General features: G+C 43.3%; 1 protein-coding gene across 1 annotated transcript; it reads right to left on the bottom strand.

Annotated features, from left to right (window-relative positions):
• Window positions 1-502: 502 nt before the first annotated feature.
• LOC126993878 (DBH-like monooxygenase protein 1) lies at window positions 503-23271 on the bottom strand. Its single transcript, XM_050853015.1, has 16 exons — window positions 23056-23271; window positions 22685-22871; window positions 22446-22553; window positions 22178-22327; window positions 21871-22041; window positions 21581-21667; window positions 21228-21417; window positions 15498-15599; window positions 15130-15293; window positions 11412-11529; window positions 11107-11231; window positions 10421-10563; window positions 9931-10055; window positions 8810-8946; window positions 7172-7271; window positions 503-1173 (listed from the first exon to the last, which is right to left on the bottom strand). Exons 2-16 carry the CDS (start codon window positions 22868-22870, stop codon window positions 1073-1075), a joined length of 2007 nt encoding a protein of 668 aa, XP_050708972.1. The 5' UTR covers window position 22871; window positions 23056-23271; the 3' UTR covers window positions 503-1072.
• Window positions 23272-24401: the final 1130 nt, after the last annotated feature.

Raw genomic sequence — 24401 nt, 5'->3', positions numbered from 1 at the left:
CTTCCCTCAGAAGTAGTAAATGCGAATACCATCAACTCCTTCAAATATAGAATCGACCGTCATTTCGCTGCGTCGGGAGTAAACTGAATAACGAGGGGCTTTCATCTGCTCATCAAGCCCCAAGTGGCGGTCGAGCAGATTAAATCACCCAAGCGGGCGACCTCGTAATGAGCCAATAGGGTCTCTGTTGCCTGCATTTCCATGTTTCCATGTTTCTGAGTTTTAACGCAGAACCTACAAACGTCCTTGGAAAGAAAGTACTGCTTGGCTATGCGAAGGCCACACCCAGAGCAACGCTTGAGGGACGGCATGGTGAAGATATGGGCGAGGCAAGACAAAAATAATTTGGCGCGTTAGAATAATAACAAGATTCCGCAGCTGCGGTGAGGTAGTCAGGTCAAATCTCTTGGGAAAAACGTGTATCTAGGAAAACAAACCAGCAGCTGCAGTCAGGTCGCAGTCAGGTCAACTCCCCGGGGAAGAGGGTGGCTCGGACAAAAAGGCGCGGTCATTTCTATCTACCAAGACAAAACACGTGCGTATATTATTATACTGAGAAATCACTTACGTAAATAAGATAAAGCTGTATTAACACAAAAGTAATATAAAACCGTGTAGCACTCGGTTCGCGTGAAAGAGTGTTGAAGTTGGTGTAGGTGTGGGAAGCTTAATACACGTGGCCTAGAACTAACTGTGGATCTCTACCTAACTAGGTAAATACTAAATCAGAACACTTAGCGGTCAGTAGTATGCAGTAATCCTCCTGATTGTGTCGTCCTCCAGCACACCACAAGCTCCCAGCACAGAACGCCTCAAAGCTCACAAAAACAGCACACAAACAGAGGAAAAAGGCTAGTTGGCATTATATTACTCCCATTATTTCGTTATTACTTTATTTGCATAATTTTATTCCTATAATTTTTCTGAGGGCGACTGATTACACGATGCTAAAAGGTTAAAATTCTTTACCGACCAGGGGCAAGGTAAAGTAGGCTACCCCTGAACGTTCCCTTATTAGATTATACGTATTCAGTAGAAGATCCAGGAGGTTGTTCCTCGGGGCCAATAATCTTTACTTGAGGAGAACGAACAAGAGAGACACAGAGCCGAGCAGCAGAGAATGAGGGATGGCTGGCTGCAGGGCGTGGCTGGACGAACCTCCCTTTGGCACCTCTGAAAAGTGTGAAAACGTATGAAAGTTGCAATACCAGGAAATATATGGAAAATTGTCATTTAGGGTAAAGGTACAGGCTCTGAAGTCATGGAAGGTCATGATGAAGCTGGGAAAGTAAATGGACCTAAAAGCATAGAATTTTAATTAGTATGTCTTCCCTCTGAAGAGTCTGGAATCGTACATCGGTAGTCCTGCAATACCAGAAAGACAATGTTTGAAGAGTGTGAGGATACGGGGCTATAGGCTGAAATATTGGAGGGGAGATGTTTGATATAGCTGGGAAAGTATTTAACCTGAAAGCATAGAATTTTAATATATCAAAATTCAGAGGTTTGAGAGTATTATTAATGTCAGAAAAAGAGAGGGTGGACCATCATGCAGTCCTTATTGTTAGCCAGAATGCTTAATTTATCATTGCCTTTAACTTTTAACATATGCTGCCTCATTATATGTAGTAAACTTTATTTTTTACAACAAAAGAGTCGGCTCAGGGGCAACAAAATGAGTGTAGAAAAAAATCCCGCTACTTGCCGCTCCCACAACAGAAAATAGTAAAGAGTAGCCAAAAGAGAGGTCAATTTCGAGTGGAGAGGTGTCTTGATACACTCTTTTTGATAGAGGTCAAGTTATGGGCAGGAGGAAATACAGACGAAGGAAGACTGTTCCAGAGTTTACCAGTGTGAAGGATGAAAGAGTGAAGATATTGGTTAACTACTGCATAAGGGGATTGGACAGTATTGGGATCAGCTAGAGTGGATACTCGAGTGCAGCCGGACCGCGGGAAGTGGGGGAGGCATGCAGTTAGCAAGTACAAAAGAGCAGTTAGCGTGAAAATATCGATAGAAGATAGGAAGAGAGGCAACATGGCAGCGGAATTTAAGAGGTAGAAGACTATCAGTAAGAGGAGGAGAGCTGATGAAACGAAGAGCCTTAGACTCCACTCTGTCCAGAAGAGCTGTGTGAGTGGAGCCCCCCACACTTGAGATGCATACTCCATACGAGGGCGGAAAAAAACCCTGTATATGGATAGCAACTATGCGGAGATGATACAGAACGCCCAACCTCGAGGAAGCTGATTCAGTGGGAGAGATGTGAAGTTTCTAGTTAAGATTTTGAGTTAAGGATAGACCGAGGATGTTTAGTGCTGAAAAAGGTGACATTTGAGTGTTGCTGATGAGTAGGGGATAGGTGTTCGGAAGATTGTGTTGAGTTTATAGGTGAATAAATTGGGTTTTTAAGGCATTGAAAGACACAAAGTTCCTTCTACCCTAATCAGATATGATAGCAAGGTGTGAGGTTAAGCGTTCTGCAGCTTCCAGTCTGGAGTCTTAATTCCTGTTGAGAGGGTCGTGTGTTGAAAGAAATTGAATAATGTAGTGCGGAGTCGTCAGTTTATGAGCGGATAGGATAGTTTGTTATGGAAAGAAGATCATTGATGAATAACAGGAAGAGAGTGGGTGATGGGACAGAGCCCTGTGGAACACCACTGTTGATAGGTTTAGGGAAAGAACAGTGACCGTCTACCACAGCAGAGATAGAACGACCGGAAAGGAAACTGGAGATAAAGGAGCAGAGAGAAGGATAGAAACCATAAGAGGGCAGTTTAGAAAGCAGAGAATTGTGCCAGACTCTAGCGACAGCTTTCGATATGCCTAACGCAACAGAGAAAGTTTTACGGAAGCGGCTAAAGAGGATGACCAAGAATCAGTTAAGAGAGAAGAACATCGCCAGTAGAACGCCCCTTGCGGAACCCATACTGGCGATCAGATAGAAGGTTAGAAGTGGAAATGTGCTTTTGAATCTTCCGGTTGAGGTTGATTCATAAGCTTTAGATAAACAGGAAAGTAAAGCTATAGGGCAGTAGTCAGAAGGATTCAGTGGTCACCTTTCTTAGGCATAGGCTCTATGAAGGCGTACTTCCAGCAGGAAGGAAAGGTCGATTTTGATAAGCGGAGACGAAAGAGCTTGACCAGGCAGGGTGTCAACACAGAGGCACAATTTTTAAGGTCAATAGGAAGCACTCCATCAGGTCCACGACCTTTACTCCTTAGTATTTTTCCCACTATCTGGCTAAGACGTTATTGTCATTATATTACTAAATACATCTGTGCTGTTTATCTCTCTCGTAACTCTACTAATTATGCAAAATTCTTTGAGTACTTGAACTCTTTAAGTGGAACACATCTTGACCCACTCTCCTTTCGCTGAAATCTCCATATTGGGAGATTTCAATGTTCACCACCAGCTTTGTCTTTCATCCTCTTTCACTGACCAGCCTGGTGAACAAGCCTACAACTTTGCTCTCCTCAACGATCTACATAGAGCAGTTGGCTCTGCACCTAACACGTGTTCCCGACTGTCATGGAAACAGGTTCAACTTACTAGACCTCTTCCTTACCTCAAACCCTTCTGCTTACTCTGTCAAACTGTTCTCTCCGTTGGGCTCCTCCGATCACAACCTTATTTTTGTATCCTGTCCTATCGCTCCTGTACATCCTCTGGACCCATCGAAGAGGCGATGCTTCTGGCATTTTGCTTCAGCTCGGTGGGACGACCTGAGGATATCATTTTCCGATTTCCCGTGAAATGACTACTCCTTCCAGAATAGCGACCCCTTTGTGTGCCCAGGGCATTACAGAGGTGATTGTCTCTGGGATGGAAGCATACATTCCACGTACTTTCTCTACTCCTCATACTAAAAAGTAAAAAGCCTTGGTTTAATAATCCTTGTTCTCGTGCTGTCAAAGATAGAGAGGCAGCTCACAAAAGGTACCAGAGCCCTCGCACTCCTGCTAACCATATCTTTTATATTTCAGCCCGGAATCGTGCCAAATCTATTCTTCGACTTACCAGAACTTCTTTCATAAATAGTAAGTGTCAAAACCTTGCTTTTTTTCTAATTCTTGCCGAGACTTCTGACACCTAGCAAAAAATATGTCCTCCAATTTCACTTCTTCATGTTTCCCTCCTCTCCTTAACCCTGACGGCAGCACTGCCGTCTCATCTATCTCTAAGGCTGAACTCTTTTCTCAAACTCTCTGTAACAACTGTAACTCCACTCTGGACGATTTTGGGCATATTCTTCCTACTCATCCCCCCTCTGACTCCTTTATGCCTGTTATTAAGATTCTTAAGAGTGATGTTTTCTATGCCCTCTCTGCCCTCAACTCTCAGAAGGCTTATGGACCTGACGGAGTGCCTCCTATTGTCCTTAAAAGCTGTGTTTCCGTGCTGACACCCTGCCTGGTTAAATTCTTTCGCCTCTGCCTATCAACCTCTACCTTTCCTTCCTGCTGGAAGTTCAACTTCATACAGCCTGTGCCTAAGAAGGGTGGCCGCTCTAGTCCCTCAAACTACCGTCCTATTGCTTTACTTTCTTGTCTATCTAAAGCTTTTGAATCAATGTCTAACCGGAAGTTTCTTAAGCATCTATCCACTTCTGACCTTCTCTCTGATCGCCCGTATGGGTTCCGCAAGCGGTGATCTGCTGGTGATCTTCTTGCTCTCCTAACATATTCTTGGTCATCCTCTCTTAGCCGTTTTGGTGAAACTTTAGCTGTTGCTTTTGACATATCAAAAGCCTTTGATAGGGTCTGGCACAAATCTATGGTTTCCAAATACCCTCCTTTGGTTTTTACCTTCTCTCTATACCTTTATCTCCAGTTTCCTTTCTGAACGTTCTATTACTGCTGTAGTAGACGGTCACTGTTCCTTCACAAGACTTGTCAACAGTGGTGCTCCTCAGGGCTCTGCTCTGTCTCCCACTCTCTTTCTGTTGTTCATTGATGATCTTTCCAAAACAAACTGCCCTATCCATTCTTACGCCGATGACTCTACTCTGTATTACTCAATTTATTTTGATAGAAGACCAACTGAACAGGAAGTAAACAGTTCCAGGATGGAGGCTGCAGATTGTGCAGAACGCAACCTCAGGTCCTTACTATAATTTCCGATTGGGGCAAGAACCTTGTGTCCTTCAACGCCTCAAAACTCAATTTCTTCATTTATCAACTCGACACAATCCTCCAAACACCTATCCCCTATTCTTTGACAACACTCGGGTGTCATCTTCCCCCACACTAAACATCCTCGGTCTATCCTTAACTCAGAATCTAAACCTATTAATAGTGGTGTTCCGCAGGATTCTGTCCTATCTCCCACTCTCTTTCTGTTGTTCATCGATGATCTTCTTTCCAAAACGAACTGTCCTATCCATTCTTACGCCGATGACTCTACTCTGCATTGCTCAACTTCTTTTAATAGAAGACCCACCCAACAGGAACTAAATGATTCCAGGCTGGAGGCAGCAGAACGCTTAGCCTCAGACCTTACTGTTATTTCCGAATGGGGCAAGAACTTGGTGTCTTTTAACGCCTCAAAAACACAGTTTCTCCACCTACCAACTCAACACAATCTACCAAACAACTATCCCTATTCTTTGACAACACTCAGCTGTCACCTTCTTCAACACTAAACATCCTCTGTCTATCCTTAACTCAAAATCTCAACTGGAAACTTCATATCTCTTCTCTTACTAAATCAGCTTCCTTGAGGCTGGGCGTTCTGTACCGTCTCCGCCAGTTCTTCTCCCCCGCACAGTTGCTATTCATTTACAAGGGCCTTGTCCGTCCTCGCATGGAGTATACATCTCACGTGTGGCGGGGGGGGGTCCACTCACACAGCTCTCTTGGACAGAGTGGAGTCAAAGGCTCTTCGTCTCATCAGCTCTCCTCGTCTTACTGATAGTCTTCTACCTCTTAAATTTCGCCGCCATGTTGCCTCTCTTTCTATCTTCTATCGATATTTTCATGGTGACTGCTCTTCTGAACTTGCTAATTGCATGCCCTCCCCCCTCCCGCGGCCTCGCAACACACGACTTTCTACTCAAGCCCATCCCTTTACTGTCCAAATCCCTTACGCAGGAGTTAACCAGCATCTTCACTCTTTCATCTCTCACGCTGGTAAGCTCTGGAACAATCTTCCTTCATCTGTATTTCCTCCTGCCTACGACTTGAACTCTTTCAAGAGTAGGGTATCAGGACACCTCCTCCCGAAGTTGACCTATCTTTCGGCCACTCCTCTAACTCTTTATAGGAGCAGTGGGTAGCGGGCCTTTTTTTCACATATGTTACCTTTTTTATGCCCTTGAACTGACTCCTCTGCTGTAAAAAAAAACCTGGAACTCCATATCTCCTCTCTCACTAAATCAGCTTCCTCGAGGTTGGGCGTTCTGTATCGTCTCCGCCAGTTTTCTTCCCCGCACAGATGCTGTTCATATTATAGAGGGGCCTTGTCCGCCCTCTTATGGAGTATGCATCACATGTGTGGGGGGCTCCGAAATCAGGCTTCATATGATATATAAGCTATACTAATATATTAAATAAGGACATATTTCGACTGCCTCAGCATCGTTATTGGTGAAAATGAAATTCTAATAAACATGGTCTTTCGTCTCATCAACTCCCCTCCTCATACTGACAGACTCCTTAATTCCGCCCCCATGTTGCCTCTCTTTATTTTCTATTGATATCTTAAAGCTGACTGCTCTTTTGAACTTCCAACTCTTTTAAACTTCCACCCCCCCCCCCCCCCAGCGGCCCAGCTGCACTCTATTTTCTACTCTAGCTCATCGCTATACTGTCCAAACCCCTTATGCAAGAGTTACCCAGCATCTTCACTCTTTCATCCCTTACACTGGTAAACTCTGGAACAGCCTTCCTTCGTCTGCATTTCCTCCTGCCTATGACTTGACTTCCTTCAAGAAGAGTGTATCAAGAATCCTCTCCGCCCGAAATTGACCTCTCTTTTGGCCACTCTTTACTTTTCTCTGTTGTTGGACCGGTGAGTAGCGGGCTTTTTTCTACACTCTTTTTGTTGCCCTTGAACCGTCTCCTTTGTTGTAAGAAAAAAATCACCAGTCACAGTTTGTTTGGGTATATACTTTCTTATTTGTCCGTACACATATATTTGTTTGGGTCTCTCGCTTGTGTGACTAACCTGAGGGTACGAGATGGTAGACTAGAGATTCGTGGGCTTCTGAACATTCACTGTCCAGCGTTTTGATTGAGGTGAAGCATGGGTACTCATAGTCATGAAACTGCAAAAAACAATACCAGTTACTTATGTGATTAGGGGAGAGATTGGGAAGGGCGGAAGGGAACATAAAAGAAAGAGTTTAGAAGCCAACTTGTAAGATAAAAAGCGTAATTAAGGTGTAGGAATAGGTCAGTTAAGCAAGCAGAAAAGAAGCAAACCGTAATATCAATAAAGCAGAATTGTCAATAAATACATCACTCCCTCCTCATCTCATGCAAAACGCACTGCACAAAGTCACAGGTAAACTAAAAACTATGATTATGTTACAGAAATTGAGGTGCTGCGAGGTGTAGTTAAATCATTGCAACTGTGTAGTATATCAACGCTATTTACGGTGAATAGAAGTATGCAGTGGTTTCGAAAATGTTGTTTGGGGGTATCTTATACGTAATGTAAATGTTGTTTGTAAATGTAGTGTAAATGTTATTTGTAAATGTAGTGCAAATGTTGTTTGTAAATCTAATGTAAATGGTGTTTTTATATGCTGTGTAGATGTTGTTTGTAAATGCAATATAAAATGTTGGGTAAATGTTGTTTGTAAGTGTAGTGTAAATGTTGTTTGCATATGTTGTGTAGATGTTGTTTGTAAATGTAATGTAAAATGTAGGTTAAATGCTGTTTGTAAATGTAATGTAAATGTTGTCTGTATATGTACCGTAAATGTTTGTAAATGTACTGTAAATGCTTGTAAACGTAATGTAAATGTTGTTTGTATATGTTGTGTAGATGTTGTTTGTAAATGTAATGTAAAATGAAGTGTAAATGTTGTTTGTAAGTGTAGTGTAAATGTTGTTTGTAAATGTAATGTAAAATGTAGTGTAAATGTTGTTTGTAAATGAAATGTAAATGTTCTTTGTAAATGTAATGTAAAATGTAGTGTAAATGTTGTTTGTAAATGAAATGTAAATGTTGTTTGTATATGTAGTGTAGATGTTGTTTGTAAATGTAATGTAAATGTTGTTTGTAAATGTAGTTTAAATGTTGTTTGTAAATGTAGTGTAAATGTTGTTTGTAAATGTAGTGTAAATGTTGTTTGTAAATGTAGTCTAAATGTTGTTTGTAAATGTAGTCTAAATGTTGTTTGTAAATGTAGTCTAAATGTTGTTTGTAAATGTAGTCTAAATGTTGTTTGTAAATGTAATGTAAATGTTGTTTGTATATGTAATGTAAATGTTGTTTGTAAATATAGTGCAAATGTTGTTTGTAAATGTAGTCTAAATGTTGTTTGTAAATGTAGTGTAAATGTTGTTTGTAAACATAGTGTAAATGTTGTTTGTAAATGTAATATAAATGTTGTTTGTAAATGTAGTGTAAATGATGTTTGTATATGTAATGTAAATGTTGTTTGTAGGTATAGTGTAAATGTTTTGTGTAAGTATAATGGAAATGTTGTTTGTAAATGTAGTGTAAATGTTATTTGTAAATGTAGTGTAAATGTTGTTTAGAAGTGTTTTATAAGTATGGTCCTGCGCACCCGGGTGATAGAGGGTTCAAAATTACAAACGTACAAAACTTCACTACTGACACCGACCATCTTACCTGTCCTTGGCCATTAATACGACACATCATGCGATGAGTGCCATATTCAGTTAGTTTTTGCAGAGTCCGCATCCTGCCCTTGTCTCTCCATGTCTTCTTATCGTGGAAAATGTCGTACAAGGTCTTGTTACTTAATGCTGCGAGGAAGGGAGAGAAAATGGTCAAGCAAGTCACTTCTTATTTCTGTGTTCACTGACCCGGCATTTGACTAGCCACGATTCATCCTTTAAGGTTTTACAATAGGCGCACCTAACATCATCAAATGTGAGGTACAAACTTGGTGGAGGGACTGTTTTTTGGGGGGGCACTGAAGTTAATGGGCTAAAGAATAACCTATCCGGATATTTTGTCTTTATTTATTAACGATCCACAAGACTTCCTAGAGTTAAATCAAAGTATATGCTTATCTTTGTATTCGTTCTTACACACACTGGTAATATTTCTGTGGTGTCTGATTCACTTATTAGAGTGAAATTCTATTGTGATAAACAGTCACAAATTCGTTTCACTTGTAAAAATGAAACTAGTAAGTTAAGTTCTGCCACCATGAAATATACACAAATAGATAAATATGAAAGCTCACGAAGTCACAATAAGTGACATCACCTGCTTTGAGCAGTAAAAATATGCTATTTCAGGTATCTGATACCCTCAAAATAGCGGGCCTGCTGCCTGGGGCCTGCGGACCACAGCAATACTTATTTTCATATTATTGTTCTGTTGTGTATTCAATGTTTTGTTCAAGAAAAAGAATACTCATAATTTTAGTTAGTTTTTGGTTTTAAGGATTCTTTACGAAATACAATTATAACGTTACCTCCTCTACCATGGGCAACGTTCTGAATCCTGGATCGGCTGTGGTGATGTCAGGTACGCCTACGTATTATGCATTTTCTGTGATCTATTCGTCCTCCCATATCCATGTGTCATTGTATTACCATTTATAGCTAACACTAATACTGTTTAAAGGAATGACTGACTAAATTAGACAGATTTGCCATATATTATAATACTTAAGTAAACGTAGACTATCGCACAGACATACAGTTGCCTATAAAACATAACATGGTGACGCGTGACTGAAAGCGTGAGTGTTCAAATTCAGTTTCACATGCACTTACAGCTGGGTTCATGGACTGCCATACTCTTGTAGATCATTCCAAAATCGTACTCCTTTATAGCGGGCCTCTCCTTCTTCTCCAAGAGTGCCTCAACCAGCTTCCTCTCGCTCTCCTTATTCACTTCCCTGTTTTGATGAATTTTGAAATTACAGGTGCTTGTTGGAAGGAAGGTGACTTAGTTATATTTGCCACGACACACACACACACACACACAAACACACACACACACACACACACACACACACACACACACACACACACACACACACACACACACACACACACACACACACACACACACACACACACACACACACACACACACACACACACACACACACATCCCAAAAATAGGTCATGTTACTGAAATGAAACTAAATGTTGTAAGGAAATGAGCCAGTAGTTACTAATGAATATATTTGCAAAGTGTTAGAGAGAAGTTCACTTTCATGATGCACAATTTTGTGAACGTATTTCGTCTTTTACTAACTTATTCAGTGTCTGGACGTTCTTCACCCCGAGTGGCCGGTAGATGTTCCCCAGGGCGGGGTGTGACGCGCAGTAAGTCAGGGGCACCCTGGGGTAATACAACAGGAAGGACTGGCACATCTCATCCCCGGAGTCAAGGCCGCCCTAAAGAGTTGTTTCTTGATTAAAGGGCCTCATTATCATCACACTTAATTATCTTTAATGCATATACGGAAAGTTTGGTGTTTATATATTATTGTAAGCCATTTATGCAATACTGTAACTCCAGCTGTAATCCGTTTGAGGCTATTTTTTTCTCATTTATATAATTTTGGGGACTTTAATCGTCGTTGTAATCAGTAAGTGTGTTGATACGGCAATTAAAACCCACAGTGTGTCATATACAACCATTTCGAAAAGAATGCATCTTTGTTTCGGTAATGGAACAATAAATATTACGAAGTGCCATATCCACAAAATTCAAGTGACGCCACACGGAGCAGAAAAGTGCTGTGAAAAATTACTGAACCTGAATGGGAGGCGTAACAGCCATAAGTTCATTCCGTATGATGAAACAAGAAAATGTGAACAAGCTATGAATGAATTGTATAATCAAATAATGAAGCTAAGCACTGACACCTTTAAAACCCGATAGTCTTGGATATTCATGAGACCCAAAACTACAGAGAGAAAGTTTTCGGTACTAACAAAGGTTGGGTCCGTTCTGCCCTTAGAGTCATACAGGCACTCTTGAATGAAGGAGTCTCCGGGCAGCACAGTCACTTCCTTCTTCAGTCTCCTGGATATCTGGTAGTTGAAGTCATAATTTAAATCTGCAAGGGAAAACTTTTACGTGACACACAAGGACTGAATGCTCTGGCAAAGACACACGCGCCAACTTTGATGTGATATCCAGATTCAGGTACGTTTGAAACAGAAAAGAAATAAGAGTGGAAGCTTGAGTCAGCCCTGGAGAACTCCTACTTGGCAAAAAGAAACAAGTACATGCTGACCCTGGGCAATGATGGGCAGTTCTCTGTGGCCACGGATGTGTCTCAGGGTCAGTGCCTTGCCGAGGAGGTGCGCGTGTTGGAGGACCTGGATCACCTTGATGCCCTCAGGAGGCAGGACCTTTGGGGGAGGGGAAGAGGCATTCATCTAAGGTCCGAAGGCTTCTAGAGATCCATATTCTTAAACGTATCGGGCTCCTACTACGATATTTCCCAAGGCCACATAGAAGATCACATCAACTATTTCCAGAGGCCAAATTGGAGTAGGTAGGAAGACACCTACCGAACGGGCGCAAGCCACTCCCGGTGGCTCCCACTCACATGGGAAGTGAGGAGGGTGCTGAAGCCCTCCAAAGACCCTTCCCATTACCTCACTAACCGTTTCCCTATTGTCTCATCTATACCAGAGAGTAGTTCAGCATGCTCTCTAAAGACAGATCCTCTTCTATCCACACCACACTACATTCACACAACACACACAACTTTTCCCAAATTCAAAATAAAAAATGGCGTTCAATAACCATGCCTCGGAGTCCCCGCCTGAGGGGAGAACCACAAATTCCCTCAGAGAGGACTCCCCTTTTGGCTGCCGACCTGAGAGGTGTCTTGAAAACTCATCGAGCCTTTTCCTTCTCAATATTTGCAACATACGCTGTCTTCTTTCTAATTTTCATTCTGTGGAACACCATCTCTCCTCCTCTAAACCTCACCTTCTCTTCCTCACCGAAACACAGGTTTCTGAGGCTGCTGACAGAAACCTCTACTCTGTTCCCTCCTACTATCTCTATCCTAAATTTCAATCCAAAGCTGGATATTGCGCCTACGTGCGCAACGACATCACTTGCTCTCGTGCCCACGACCTTGACTCTTCAGAATTTTCCAGGATCTGGCTAAGACCTCATTGTCATTCTATTACTAAATACATATGTGCTGTTCATCTCTCACCTAACTCTACTAACTATGTAAAATGCTTTGACTATTTGAACTTTAAAGTGGAGCACATCTTGCCCAAATCTCATTTCGCTGAATTCTCCATCTTGGGAGATTTCAATGTTCTCCACCGGCCTAGGCTTTCATCCTCTTTCACTGACCAGCCCGGTGAACAAGCCTACAACTCTGCTCTTCTCAATGACCTACAGCAGTTGGTTTAGCACCCTACACGTATTCCCGACCGTCTTGGAGACCGGCCCAACATACTAGATCTCTTCCTTACCTCTAACCCTTCTGCTTACTCTGTCAAACTGTTCTCTCCGTTGGGCTCCTCCGATCACAACCTTATTTCTGTATCCTGTCCTATCGCTCCTGCACACCCTCTGGACCCACCGAAGAGGCGATGCTTCTGGCATTTTGCTTCAGCTCGGTGGGACGACCTGAGGATGTACTTTTCCGATTTCCCGTGGAAGGATTACTGCTTCCAGGATAGAGACCCCTCCGTGTGCGCCCAGCGCATCACAGAGGTGATTGTCTCTGGAATGGAGGCATACATTCCACGTGCTTTCTCTACTCCTCATGCTAAAAAGCCTTAGTTTAATAACGCTTGTTCTCATTTTGTCAGAGATAGAGAGACATCTCACACGAGGTACCAGAGCCTTCGATCTCCCGCTAATCATAATCTTTACATTTTTTCCCGGAATCGTGCCAAATCTATTCTCCGACTTACCAAAAACTCATCCATTAATAGTAAATGTCAACACCTTGCTTTTTCTAATTCTTCCGGTGACTTTTTGGCATCTAGCTAAAAACATCTCCTCCATTTTCACTTCTTCATCTTTCCCTCCTCTCCTTAGTCCTGACGGCAACACCGCTATCTCATCTATCTCTAAGGCTAAACTCTTCTTTCAAACTTTCTCTAGAAACTCCACTCTAGACGATTCTTGGCATATACCTCCTAATCATCCCCCCTCTGACTCTTTTATGCCTGCTATTAAGATTCTTAAAAATTATGTCTTCTATGCCCTCTCTGGTCTAAATCATCAGAAGGACCTAATGGAGTGCCTCCTATTGTCCTTAAAAACTGTGATTCCTTGCTGACACCCTGCCTCGTCAAACTCTTTCGCCTCTGTCTGTCAACATCTACCTTTCCTTCCTGCTGGAAGTATGCCTTCATACAGCCTGTGCCTAAGAAGGGTGACCGTTCCAATCCCTCAAACTACCGTCCTATAGCTTTGCGTTCTTGCCTATCTAAAGCATTTCAATCAATCCTTAACCGGAAGATTCAAAAGCACCTTTCCACTTTTGACCTTCTGACCTTCTGATCTTCCGCAAGGGGCGTTCTACAGGTGATCTCCTTGGCTTCCTAACTGATTATTGGTTATCCTCTCTTAGCCGTTTCGGTGAAACCTATCAAAAGCTTTTGATAGGGTCTGGCACAAGTCTTTGCTTTCCAAACTACCCTCCTACGGTTTCCATCCTTCTCTCTCTACCTTTATCTCCAGTTTCCTTTCTTACCGTTCTATTTCTGCTGTGGTAGACGGTCACTGTTCTTCCCCTAAACCTATTAACAGTAGTGTTCCGCAGGGTTCTGTCCTATCTCCCACTCTCTTTCTGTTGTTCATTGATGATCTTATTTCCAAAACGATCTGTCCTATCCATTCCTACGCCGATGACTCTACTCTGCACTACACAACTTCTTTTAATAGAAGACCCACCGAACAGAAAATAAATGATTCATGAATGGTTGCGGAAGAACGCTTAGTCTCAGACCTTACTATTATTTCCGATTGGGGCAAGAAGAACTTGGTGTCCTTCAACGCCTCAAAAATACAGTTTCTCCACCTATCCACTCGACACAATCTTCCAAACAACTATCCACTATTTTTTGACAACACTCAGCTATCACCGTCTTCAACACTAAACGACCTCGGTCTATCCTTAACTCCTAATCTCAACTGGAAACTTCATATATCTTCTCTTACTAAATCAGCTTCCTCGAGGCTGGGCGTCTGTACCGTCTCCGCCAGTTCTTTTCCCCCGCACAGTTGCAACCCATTAACAGGGGCCTTATCTACACTGGTACGGAGTGTTCATCTCAAGTGTGGGGGGGCTCCACTCACACAGCTCTCTTGGACAGAGTGGAGTCTAAGGTTCTTTGTCTCATCAGCTCTCCTCCTCTTACTGATAGTATTCTACCTCTTAGATTTCGCCGCCATGTTACCTCTCTTTCTATCTTCTATCGATATTTTCATGCTGACTGCTCTTCTGAACTTGCTAACTGCATGCCTTCCCCCCTCCCGCGGCCTCGGCACACTTAACTTTCTACTCAAGCTCATCCCTTTACTGTCCAAATCCCTTATGCATGAGTTAACCAGCATCTTCACTCTTTCATCCCTCACGCTGGTAAACTCTGGAATAATCTTCCTTCATCTGTATTTCCTCCTGCCTACGACTTGAACTCTTTCAAGAGGAGGGTATCAGGACACCTCTCCTCCTGAATTTGACCTATCTTTCGGCCACTCCTCTAACTCTTTTTAGGAGCAGTGAGTAGGGGGTTTTTCTTCTTACATTTGTTACCTTTTTTATGCCCTTGAACTGACTCCTCTGCTTTAAAAAAAAACGGGCTATTATGAGTATATATTTATTTTTTTCACGTTCATGGTACATAAGGAGGGTCAAACTGTCACCGGGGTCATAACGCTACCCGTGGAAATTCCCAAAATTCCTACGAAATATTTGTCAAGTCTGTGAACTTGCGTGACGAAATATTTAAGATTAAGACCCTTACCGCCTCGAGGCACGGGCCGCCGCAGTGGCCGATGGTTCTCCAGGACTGCCCGGGAGGAATGACCTGGCCCTTTTCAACTACGTGGCCCACCGACAAGACGCCTGCGTCGTATTTCCTCAGCTCCTTCGTGTAGAGCAAGCGCAGGCCAGAGTCGTCCACGACGCCTGAGAACAAAATTGCATATCAATATAAACCTGGTGACATGATGTTTCCAGAGTGTTGAGATCTTATTTCATATAATTGTAGTTTTGATTAAGAAATAGTTTATTTTTTTTTGCTGTTGTTGGATTGCCTCCTGTACATCGATGCAAACAGTTGTGTTAACTGTGCTCCCTCATGTAGGAGAACAAAACTGTCGCGCCACCAACCTTCCATTCGGCGAGAGTTGTCATAATGAACCTCCAGCATATAGTAGTTAGGGTCACTCCCTCCCCCAATAGGCAGGCCCACGTTGTCCGGCCACATCTCCCCTGTAGGATGGCGGTGAGGTTAAGGCAAAAATGATCTCTAACTGGGTCCTTCACTGAGCCCAACCTGCCATCTGTTGGCGCTTGTGGAACTACCAAAAAAATATGCATGCGGCGTACAGCCATGGCTGATAGTCCATGAGCAGGTGGTGGGGGAAGCCACAGCCAATACTGTGCAGAGCATTCGAGGAAGTTGATTATCCTCACCCCTCTCAGCGTGGCCGCTCCTTGGTGAACGAGTTAACGAGTTGTTTGCAGTTATATATAATATGTTAGGTGTGGGAACCATTTATGCTGCATTGTGAAGATGATGTTAAACTACAGTTTTGTTACAGGCTCTGACGGAGGTATAAAAAAGGTCAACGCTCGATCATGTGTTGGATAATACTGTAAGAGCACACGACTGACTGAACATGCATGACCTTATCGTAAATCCTGTATTACAGCCATTATCATTACCAACACAGAAGGTGTAAAACAAAGTTTGAACCAACTGGGCAAAATTGGTTTACTAACAGGGTGGTGGATGAGTGGAATTGGCTTAGCAGTCATGTGGTGAGTGCCAATACAATTGGCACATTAAAAAATAGACTAGATAAATTCATGGACAGCGATATTAGGTGGGGTTAGATACACGGGAGCTTAGGGTCAAAGGAGCTGCCTTGTACAGGCCTACCGGCCTCTTGTAGACTCCTGCGTTCTTATGTTCTTATGTTCTTATGATCTAGCGAAACCATTAGTTACCATTAAAACCTCCAAATCACCTAACAGTCGTTTTGAGTGTCCTTTGGTGAATTTTATCTTAACAAAGCAGTTGCCGAAGTAATGACGTTTGACAGAAATTCACCTCCTTGACTGGCCCCCTAAGGGATGTGATGTCAATCCAATAAGAACATAAGAACATAAGAACATAAGAACGCAGGAGTCTGCAAGAGGCCGGTAGGCCTGTACGAGGCAGCTCCTTTGACCCTAAGCTCCCGTGTATCTAACCCGACCTAATATCGCTGTCCATGAATGTATCTAGTCTATTTTTGAATGTGACAATTGTATTGGCACTCACCACATGACTGCTAAGCCTATTCCACTCATCCACCACCCTGTTAGTAAACCAATTTTTGCCTATGTCCCTGTTGAATCTGAATTTATCCAGTTTAAACCCGTTACTTCGTGTCCTACCCGGTTCTCTTACCAACAAAACCTTATGAATGTCTCCCTTATTAAAGCCCTTCATCCATTTATAAACCTCGATCATGTCTCCACGCACCCTTCGCCTTTCTAGAGAATGCAAGTTTAACTGTTTGAGTCTTTCCTCGTATGGCAAGTTTCTCAACCCCTGAATCATCTTAGTCATCCTCCTCTGCACCGATTCTAACATTTTGATATCCATTCTATAGTAGGGTGACCAGAACTGAACCTCATAGTCAAGATGAGGTCTAACTAATGCTAAATATAGTTTGAGGAAGACTTCGGGGCTTCTGTTGCTTACGCTCCTTGAAATAAATCCCAGTACCCTATTAGCTCGATTTCTAGCTTGAATGCATTGTGCCCTTGGACGGAGATCAGAGCTCACTAAGACCCCTAAATCCCTCTCGCACCCAGACCTACTTATGAGAGTGTCATTTAAGCAATAGTTATGTGAAGGGTTGTTCCTACCTACACTCAGAATACTGCACCTCCCTACATTGAACTCCATCCGCCCAGTCATATAATCTGTTGAGTTCACCTTGGAGAATACTAGCGTCCTGATCCGACTCAATTACTCTACCGATCTTGGTATCATCTGCAAATTTACTAACATCACTACTAATTCCTGTATCTAAGTCATTGATATAAATAATAAACAAAAGTGGACCTAATACCGAACCTTGTGGGACCCCACTCGTAACACATCCCCAGTCAGATCTTTTACCATTGATTTGCACTCTTTGCTTCCTATTGCTAAGCCACGCCTTGACCCAGTTCAATACTTTACCCTCTACTCCGTGAGCCTGTAATTTAAGCAACAGTCGTTGGTGAGGAACTTTGTCAAACGCTTTACTAAAATCAAGAGAAATTACATCATAATTTTCATCTCTGTCAACCGCCTCAAATACTTTATTGTAGAAGGACAAGAGATTGGTGAGGCATGACCTACCTTTTGTGAACCCATGCTGCGAGTCGTGAATTAAGCTATGTTTCTCTAAATGCTCCCGAATGTTCCTGGCTATTATGGACTCCAGCATCTTCCCTATAACCGATGTTAAGCTAATTGGGCGATAGTTTGAAGCAACTGACCTGTCCCCCTTTTTAAAAATCGGCGTCACATTAGCTACTTTCCATAGGCTCGGCACATAGCCAGTATTTACCGACATCTTAAAGATGTCGGTTAGTGGGTCACTGATTACATCTCCTAACTCCTTTAATACCCTCGGAAATATCCCGTCAGGACCTGGCGACTTGTTCTTCTTAAGCTTATCTATCTCATCCTGAACTACTTGCCTGGTAATGATTATATCCCTCAATTTATCGCCATCCCCGCCCTCGTACACTTGAACTCTTTCCGGTATAGTCGTTCGATCCTCCTGTGTGAATACTGAAAGGAAGTAGTCGTTCAACAATGTGCTCATATATTCGTAATTTTCTACTAGCTCCCCTGTGTTTGTTTTCAGCGGTCCAATTTTCTCCCGTGTTTCTGTTCTATACATCTGAAAGAAGCCCTTAGGATTACTTTTCGCCTCATTTGCTACTTTGATCTCATAGTTCTTTTTTGCTATCCTGGTGTTTTTCTTAACTAATCTAGATAGTTCGACGTACCGGCCCCTGAGATGTGTTTCCCCATTCTTTATTTTCTGATAAATTCCCTTCTTTAACCCAATCTCGTGTTTTAGTCCACGAGTCATCCACTTAGGATCATTGTTTTCTTTTCTAAGTGTTCGCTGTGGTATATGCTGTTCTTGCCCCTCTACTATTACTCTAACTAAATTATTGTAAGACATTTCTACCTGGTTCTCCTGGCTCTTCAATCCGCAGTTCTGGCCCTCATGAATCCCTAAATTATCCCAGTTTACCCCTTCAAGATGTCTTCGAAGCCCCTCGTAGTTTGCTCTTCTAAAATCTGGCACTAACACTGGGTTCGGTTCGCGGGTTACCGCCCAGTCTAAGCTAAAACGAACCGTTCTGTGATCACTATTTCCTAACTCTCCGCCCACCTCCAACTCACGTAGCAAGTTCCCATTATTGGTTAGGACTAAGTCTAATATGTTATCTCCTCTGGTAGGCTCAGTAACTACCTGCTTAAGGAAATTATCTTGTATAGCTTCAAGAAAGTCCTCGGCTTCCAGGTCACCCACTAGATCTTCCCAGTCTATATTCCTATAATTAAAGTCCCCCATTACGCAGACATTTCTACTCATACTCGCCCTGCCAATCTCCTGTAGTAATATACTCGTGTCCTGCCTGTTAAGGTTGGGTGGCCTGTATATAACTCCTAGAGTTAGTTTTTCTTTCCCTTTGTAAACGTCCACCCAAACTGATTCTGAATCCATGTTAGTTTTGACTGAGTTGTTAACTAAACATTTAAGTGAGTCTTTAACATATAGCGCAACTCCACCTCCCTTTCTGCCCCTTCTGTCTTTGTGAAACATCTGATAACCCGTTATTTCAAATTCTGATCTAAAATTTCTATTAGCAGTGTCTATCCATGTCTCAGTGATCGCTATATAGGGCATTATGAAGCCGCATTGAAGCGTGAGTGGTAGGTAGCAGAGAAGACCAAAGCAGAGATAACCAGGCATTCCTATGCTGTCTGGGAGAGTATCAGACGAACACCCGACATGTGTTCAAAGCTGGTACACTCTCTTCCCTCACGTCTCCAGCAGGTGATTGACGCCGAGGGGGGATGGATTGAATATTAGGAAAGGACATAACGCACCACTAGGGTAAAAGGAGAGTGCTACCTTCCCCACGAAATAGCGCTGTTGGCCGGGATTGAACATGTGACTATACGATCAAGAGGCAAGTCGTTACCTGTCTGTTTCCAGATTTATGCTATACCCCATGAGGCTGGGGTGCTGCCCTATTCCTTTATCCTGCAATTATTTATCAATAATCTGTTGAATTTTACATTGGAAACTATACTATGTAATGCTTTATGACCTTAATAAAGATTACAATACTGTATATGTGACATGTTACTCACTTCACCGTAATTATTGGCATCCAAATGCTTGTAAATCTAGAATGGCAAAGTTTATCGGCCAACATTACATATCCACTTTTCATGAAACCTGGATAACATTAATATGAAATCAGAAAAAAAATATTTGTATTTGTATTTGTATCACACACACACACACACACACACACACACACACACACACACACACACACACATTTGCACCTCACCATTTATACTGGAGCCGTCACATGCCGTAATAGCGGTTATTATTAATCTTACTCATTACATATCATGGGTATTCCATACATACAGCCATCTCTTGTAATTATAACATCAAATACAACGAGCCAAAACATTTGGTGACGCATTACTAGCGATTCCCAGACCTACATACAAAACTACTAACTCGTTCACAGAGTTGTTGATAGATGTGCAGAACGTCAACTTGTTCGAATGCTCTGCCTAGTATTGGCTGTGGCCTCCCCCACCACCAGCTCAGGGACGATCAGCCATAGCTGTACGTCAAAAAAAATTCTTACAAGTTCTTATCTATTATTTAGAAATCACATTTTTTTCTCGTTGCTACGGTATAGAGACACTTGATTTACTAGTAGTATTTAAAAAACGGGGAAATGCAAGAAACAGGAATTTAAGATATATGTTTTCCCCTCTTAAAAAATCGTCATATGCTATATGTTGTTCTTATAAAGTTACATATAGTGAATGTAATGTTTTAAGATGCTAAAGATGTGTATCATGATTTGAAATAGAAATATGAAATAAGTATAATACTTTCTACCGGCCGCGCACGAAATCTTTAACAACAGTGTAAACAACCTCCCGCGCTCTGATTGGAGGGACAGAGGAATGCATCGTGTTGAGGCAGCGGCGTGACAGCCGTGGGAATGTTGAGCGGCAAAATTTTCAACACTACCCTCCACCACTAATGTAAGGAAATTGAGAGCTTGGCATGATGTCGGACCTGTTTGACTTCTCTTTCCTTGCATGGCGGGAATATTTACTCCACGGGATGGAGTGTTGTAGGATATATCGATGACTGCTCTTCTTTTGCCAACAGTGTTCATTCTAACGACATGAATAATTTATAGCACTAAGACGTTTTGGTGTAAACATGATGGTGACCATTGCAACTATGATGTTTTGCTAGTTTGGTACAGAAAAATGTCAATTAAGCCTTGCTGGATCTCAGCTAGCCGCAGCTTTGACTCTGGAAGGGGCTCCAGCAGGGCCAGCATATGGCAGGTCCAGCTCAGTGACGGAGTGAGTGGAGCGTTAGTAACATTTCCAGACCAAAAGTTACCACTTTTCTGCTATGAAGAATCCAATGAATGACATAATTTAGCACTGGTGTAACTTCATGCGTAATTACATTAAGTAAACCCACACGTCAATCATTGGTTTTGTCTCCCTACCCTCGGTCCGATACTCCGTTACGGAGAGACGGACAGACTCACCTTCGCTGCCCACCGCCCAGGCGATGTATGTTGTTGTGCATGAGTACCACGAGGGAGGCATGTTGGACGTGTAGCACTGGACGCCGTCGTGCTGCGCCCACTTGTCCAGGTGGGAAGGGGAGCCGATGCAGTTGTACAGGACCATGTGATGCACGTAGGCGAGGTTGTCTTTCGTGATGAGCGGCTCGAACTGTTTGTTTAGCGGAGATAATTTAACATTTGTGAGGAGGCTGTGGACGCGAGGCATAAATTCCACTATAATGCATAAATTATACTTCCCCTCACAATGTCGTTCCTCAATACTTTATTGGAGGGAGAGAGATAACAAAGTGGAGGGAACAACGTCATCTTACCCCGATTATGTGCGCACCGTTGACGTAATCTGGCGCCTTGTAGAGTTTGCACCAGTAGACTGTGTCTGTGTGGGATGGTAGACTCACCTGCGGAGGGGAGGGAGTTACCAAGCAAGACGTGTAAGTTAACTTGAAGCGTATACAGACGAAAAACTGAAAAAAAGCCAGATCGACAAGGTTGTCTTTGTTTTTTTTTCGGGAATGACAAGGTAATATGTTTGTGGCTTTCCGGACTGCTGGACTTTTATGTCTGTTTGCATAACGAGGTGAATATGATTATGTGGCCTTACGTTTGGTGCACGGATGTCCCACGCCTCGATGTCCTCCGTGAGGGGCGGCGGCGCGAAGCTCGGCTCTTTCAAATAGATGCTCTTGACTCCTCGCTGCGCATGTCGTTCCATCACCATCTCGTCAACCGGATCTTCCTCGCCGAATGCCCAGATAATCTTCATCGTATCCCCCTTAAAAGAGAGTTATTACTTACTGACTCACGACTCCGGGCCCTCCTGTTAGTCTCTTCCTTCCCGCACCCCCCTCGATCTCTCCCTCATTGTTCAAACAGTATAACATTTAACCCGTCGCGGATCCCCCACGCACCGAAAGCTTCATGTCTTGACTCTTGTCGCAGGTGTTCCAGGGCCGCGAGAAGCGTATCACGGTGTGGGTGTCGTTTTGGTAGCCGCCCTCCACCACCATGTCCTGTGAGTGGTCCACCACGGGTGTTGTCTCGCCGTGGGCGTAACGATCCTACGGGTGGGAGGAAGGTTATGTTGGCCAACGTCATGATACAGTTGTCATATAGGAAAGTCAGAGAGATACGCAATGTTAACTCTGATCCTGGCACTTTTATTAACCTTTTACTCACATGCACATGGAGCTCCCCGTGTGAGTCAACCCAACCCAAGGTGATGTCGGCCCCGCGCATACCCCCGTTGGGCGAGAAACCGAGCCCCGCCCAGCCCTTGGTGGCCACCTGGCGGGCAGGAGGCGTGAAGGAGGGGCAAGGGAGGTAACTACACTGTCAAATGTGGGTGATTTACGTGCACAGTTGAAGAGTAACCTAATAAAATAAGACAAATTGGAAGGAGAAAGTCAGCCACTCACTTGGATCTCCACCCTGAGGCTCTCTTCCTCGGGCGTCCACCTCATGACGAAGTCGCCGCGCTGGTCCAAAATCGCCGTGTGTTGATAGGCAGCGACAGAAAGGGTGTTCCCAGCATCCCGCGCCGTCACCCCCCACACCATCGCCGTTAGCAGCACCGTGGCCCAATAATTAAAATTCGTCCACATACTGAATATAATAAATTCGTAAAGCTTATTAATCTCATCACATACACCATTTGTTGCACGGCCTCCTCTTACGCCTTTACATAAGTTATTTTGTACTAGTCTCACCTTTTATCCATCTTTTGACCTACATGATTATATGTCCTGACTATTGCCACATCATTTGAATTCTTTTTCATGTAATTTACTTTTGGTAACAGAGTACGCCTACTCCTCCTGCATATTAACCCGGCGTTGTTCTTTTCGGAGCTAATGAAGGATATACGCCTCCGTGGTCTAGTGGTCAGCGCGCCTGGCTACTACTCCGCGGGCCCGGGTTCGAAACCGGCCCGGGCAGTCGGCGTGCAGCTCACCCAGCTGTTCAACCTCCCTCTCGGGCTGGTCGATAAATGGGTACCAGGGGAAACCTGGGGAAGGTAAACTGTGGTAGCCCGGATGTCACACTGGCCCTGTGTCCCGGGGTAATGGGCTCCCTCCCACCACAGGCTCAAGGGCCAATGTCACGGAGATGAGCACCAAGGCTACGCGCTGCTACAGCGTATGCTCCCAACTTTACCTTTTTACCTTAATGAAGGATTTGTTTGTATATGTTGCCCTTGTACTGTTTATCTATTTGTTTATTCTGTAAATGCTCTACCTGTAACTTGTAAATATATCAGTTATGAGACAGGTGGTGGAAATATCAAAGGGCCAGTTCGGATTTATGCCTAAAAAGGGAACGACGAGCTCAATTTTTGTGCTAAGACAGATGAAGGAAAAATATAGAGAGAAGCAGAGGGAGATACACGCAATATTCATAGACCTGGAAAAAGGTTATGATCAAATACCGAGGCAGGAAATATGGAGATGCTTGAGGATGAAGATGGTACCAGAGAGTTACAAAAAACAAATTATGGAGATGTAGAGAAATGTGAAAACGAGGGTTAAAACTGCAGCTGGCATGACTGAGAGTTTTGATGTGAGGGTTGGGCTACACCAAGGTTCAGCCCTCAGCCCCTTTCCCTTAATATAGTATTTGATGTGTTGACGGAGAGCGTAAGAAGAGGAGTGCCATGGGACATTATATATGCGGATGATGTGGTGTTGGTTAGTGAGTCAAAACAGGAAGTGGAGGAGAGGATGGAGGAGTGGCGTATAGCATTGGAGAGGCGGGGAATGCGAATAAGAAGAAGTAAGACGGAAGTAAGACGGAATATATGGTGATGACAGACCAGGATCAAGGCAGGAACAGGGACATGAGGAGCATAACATTAGATGGCCAGTCTCTGAATAGCGTGAGGGACTTCAGATATCTAGGCTCAACGGTTGCGGCAGATGGAAATGAAGAGGCGGAAGTCACAAGAAGGATACAGGCGGGATGGAATAATTGGCGTGAGATGTCAGGAGTCCTCTGTGACAAGCGAACGCCAATGAAATTGAAAGGGAAAGTGTATAGAACAGGGTGAGACCAGCTATGGCATATGGCCTAGAAACTGTGCCAATGAAGAAGAGTAGTGAAAGAAAATTGGAAGTGGCAGAAACACCTGACCCGTCA

The sequence above is a fragment of the Eriocheir sinensis genome, unplaced genomic scaffold (assembly GCF_024679095.1).
Source record: "Eriocheir sinensis breed Jianghai 21 unplaced genomic scaffold, ASM2467909v1 Scaffold695, whole genome shotgun sequence".
Lineage (NCBI taxonomy): Eukaryota > Metazoa > Arthropoda > Malacostraca > Decapoda > Varunidae > Eriocheir > Eriocheir sinensis.
This window is presented reverse-complemented; position numbering and strand designations above follow the sequence as displayed.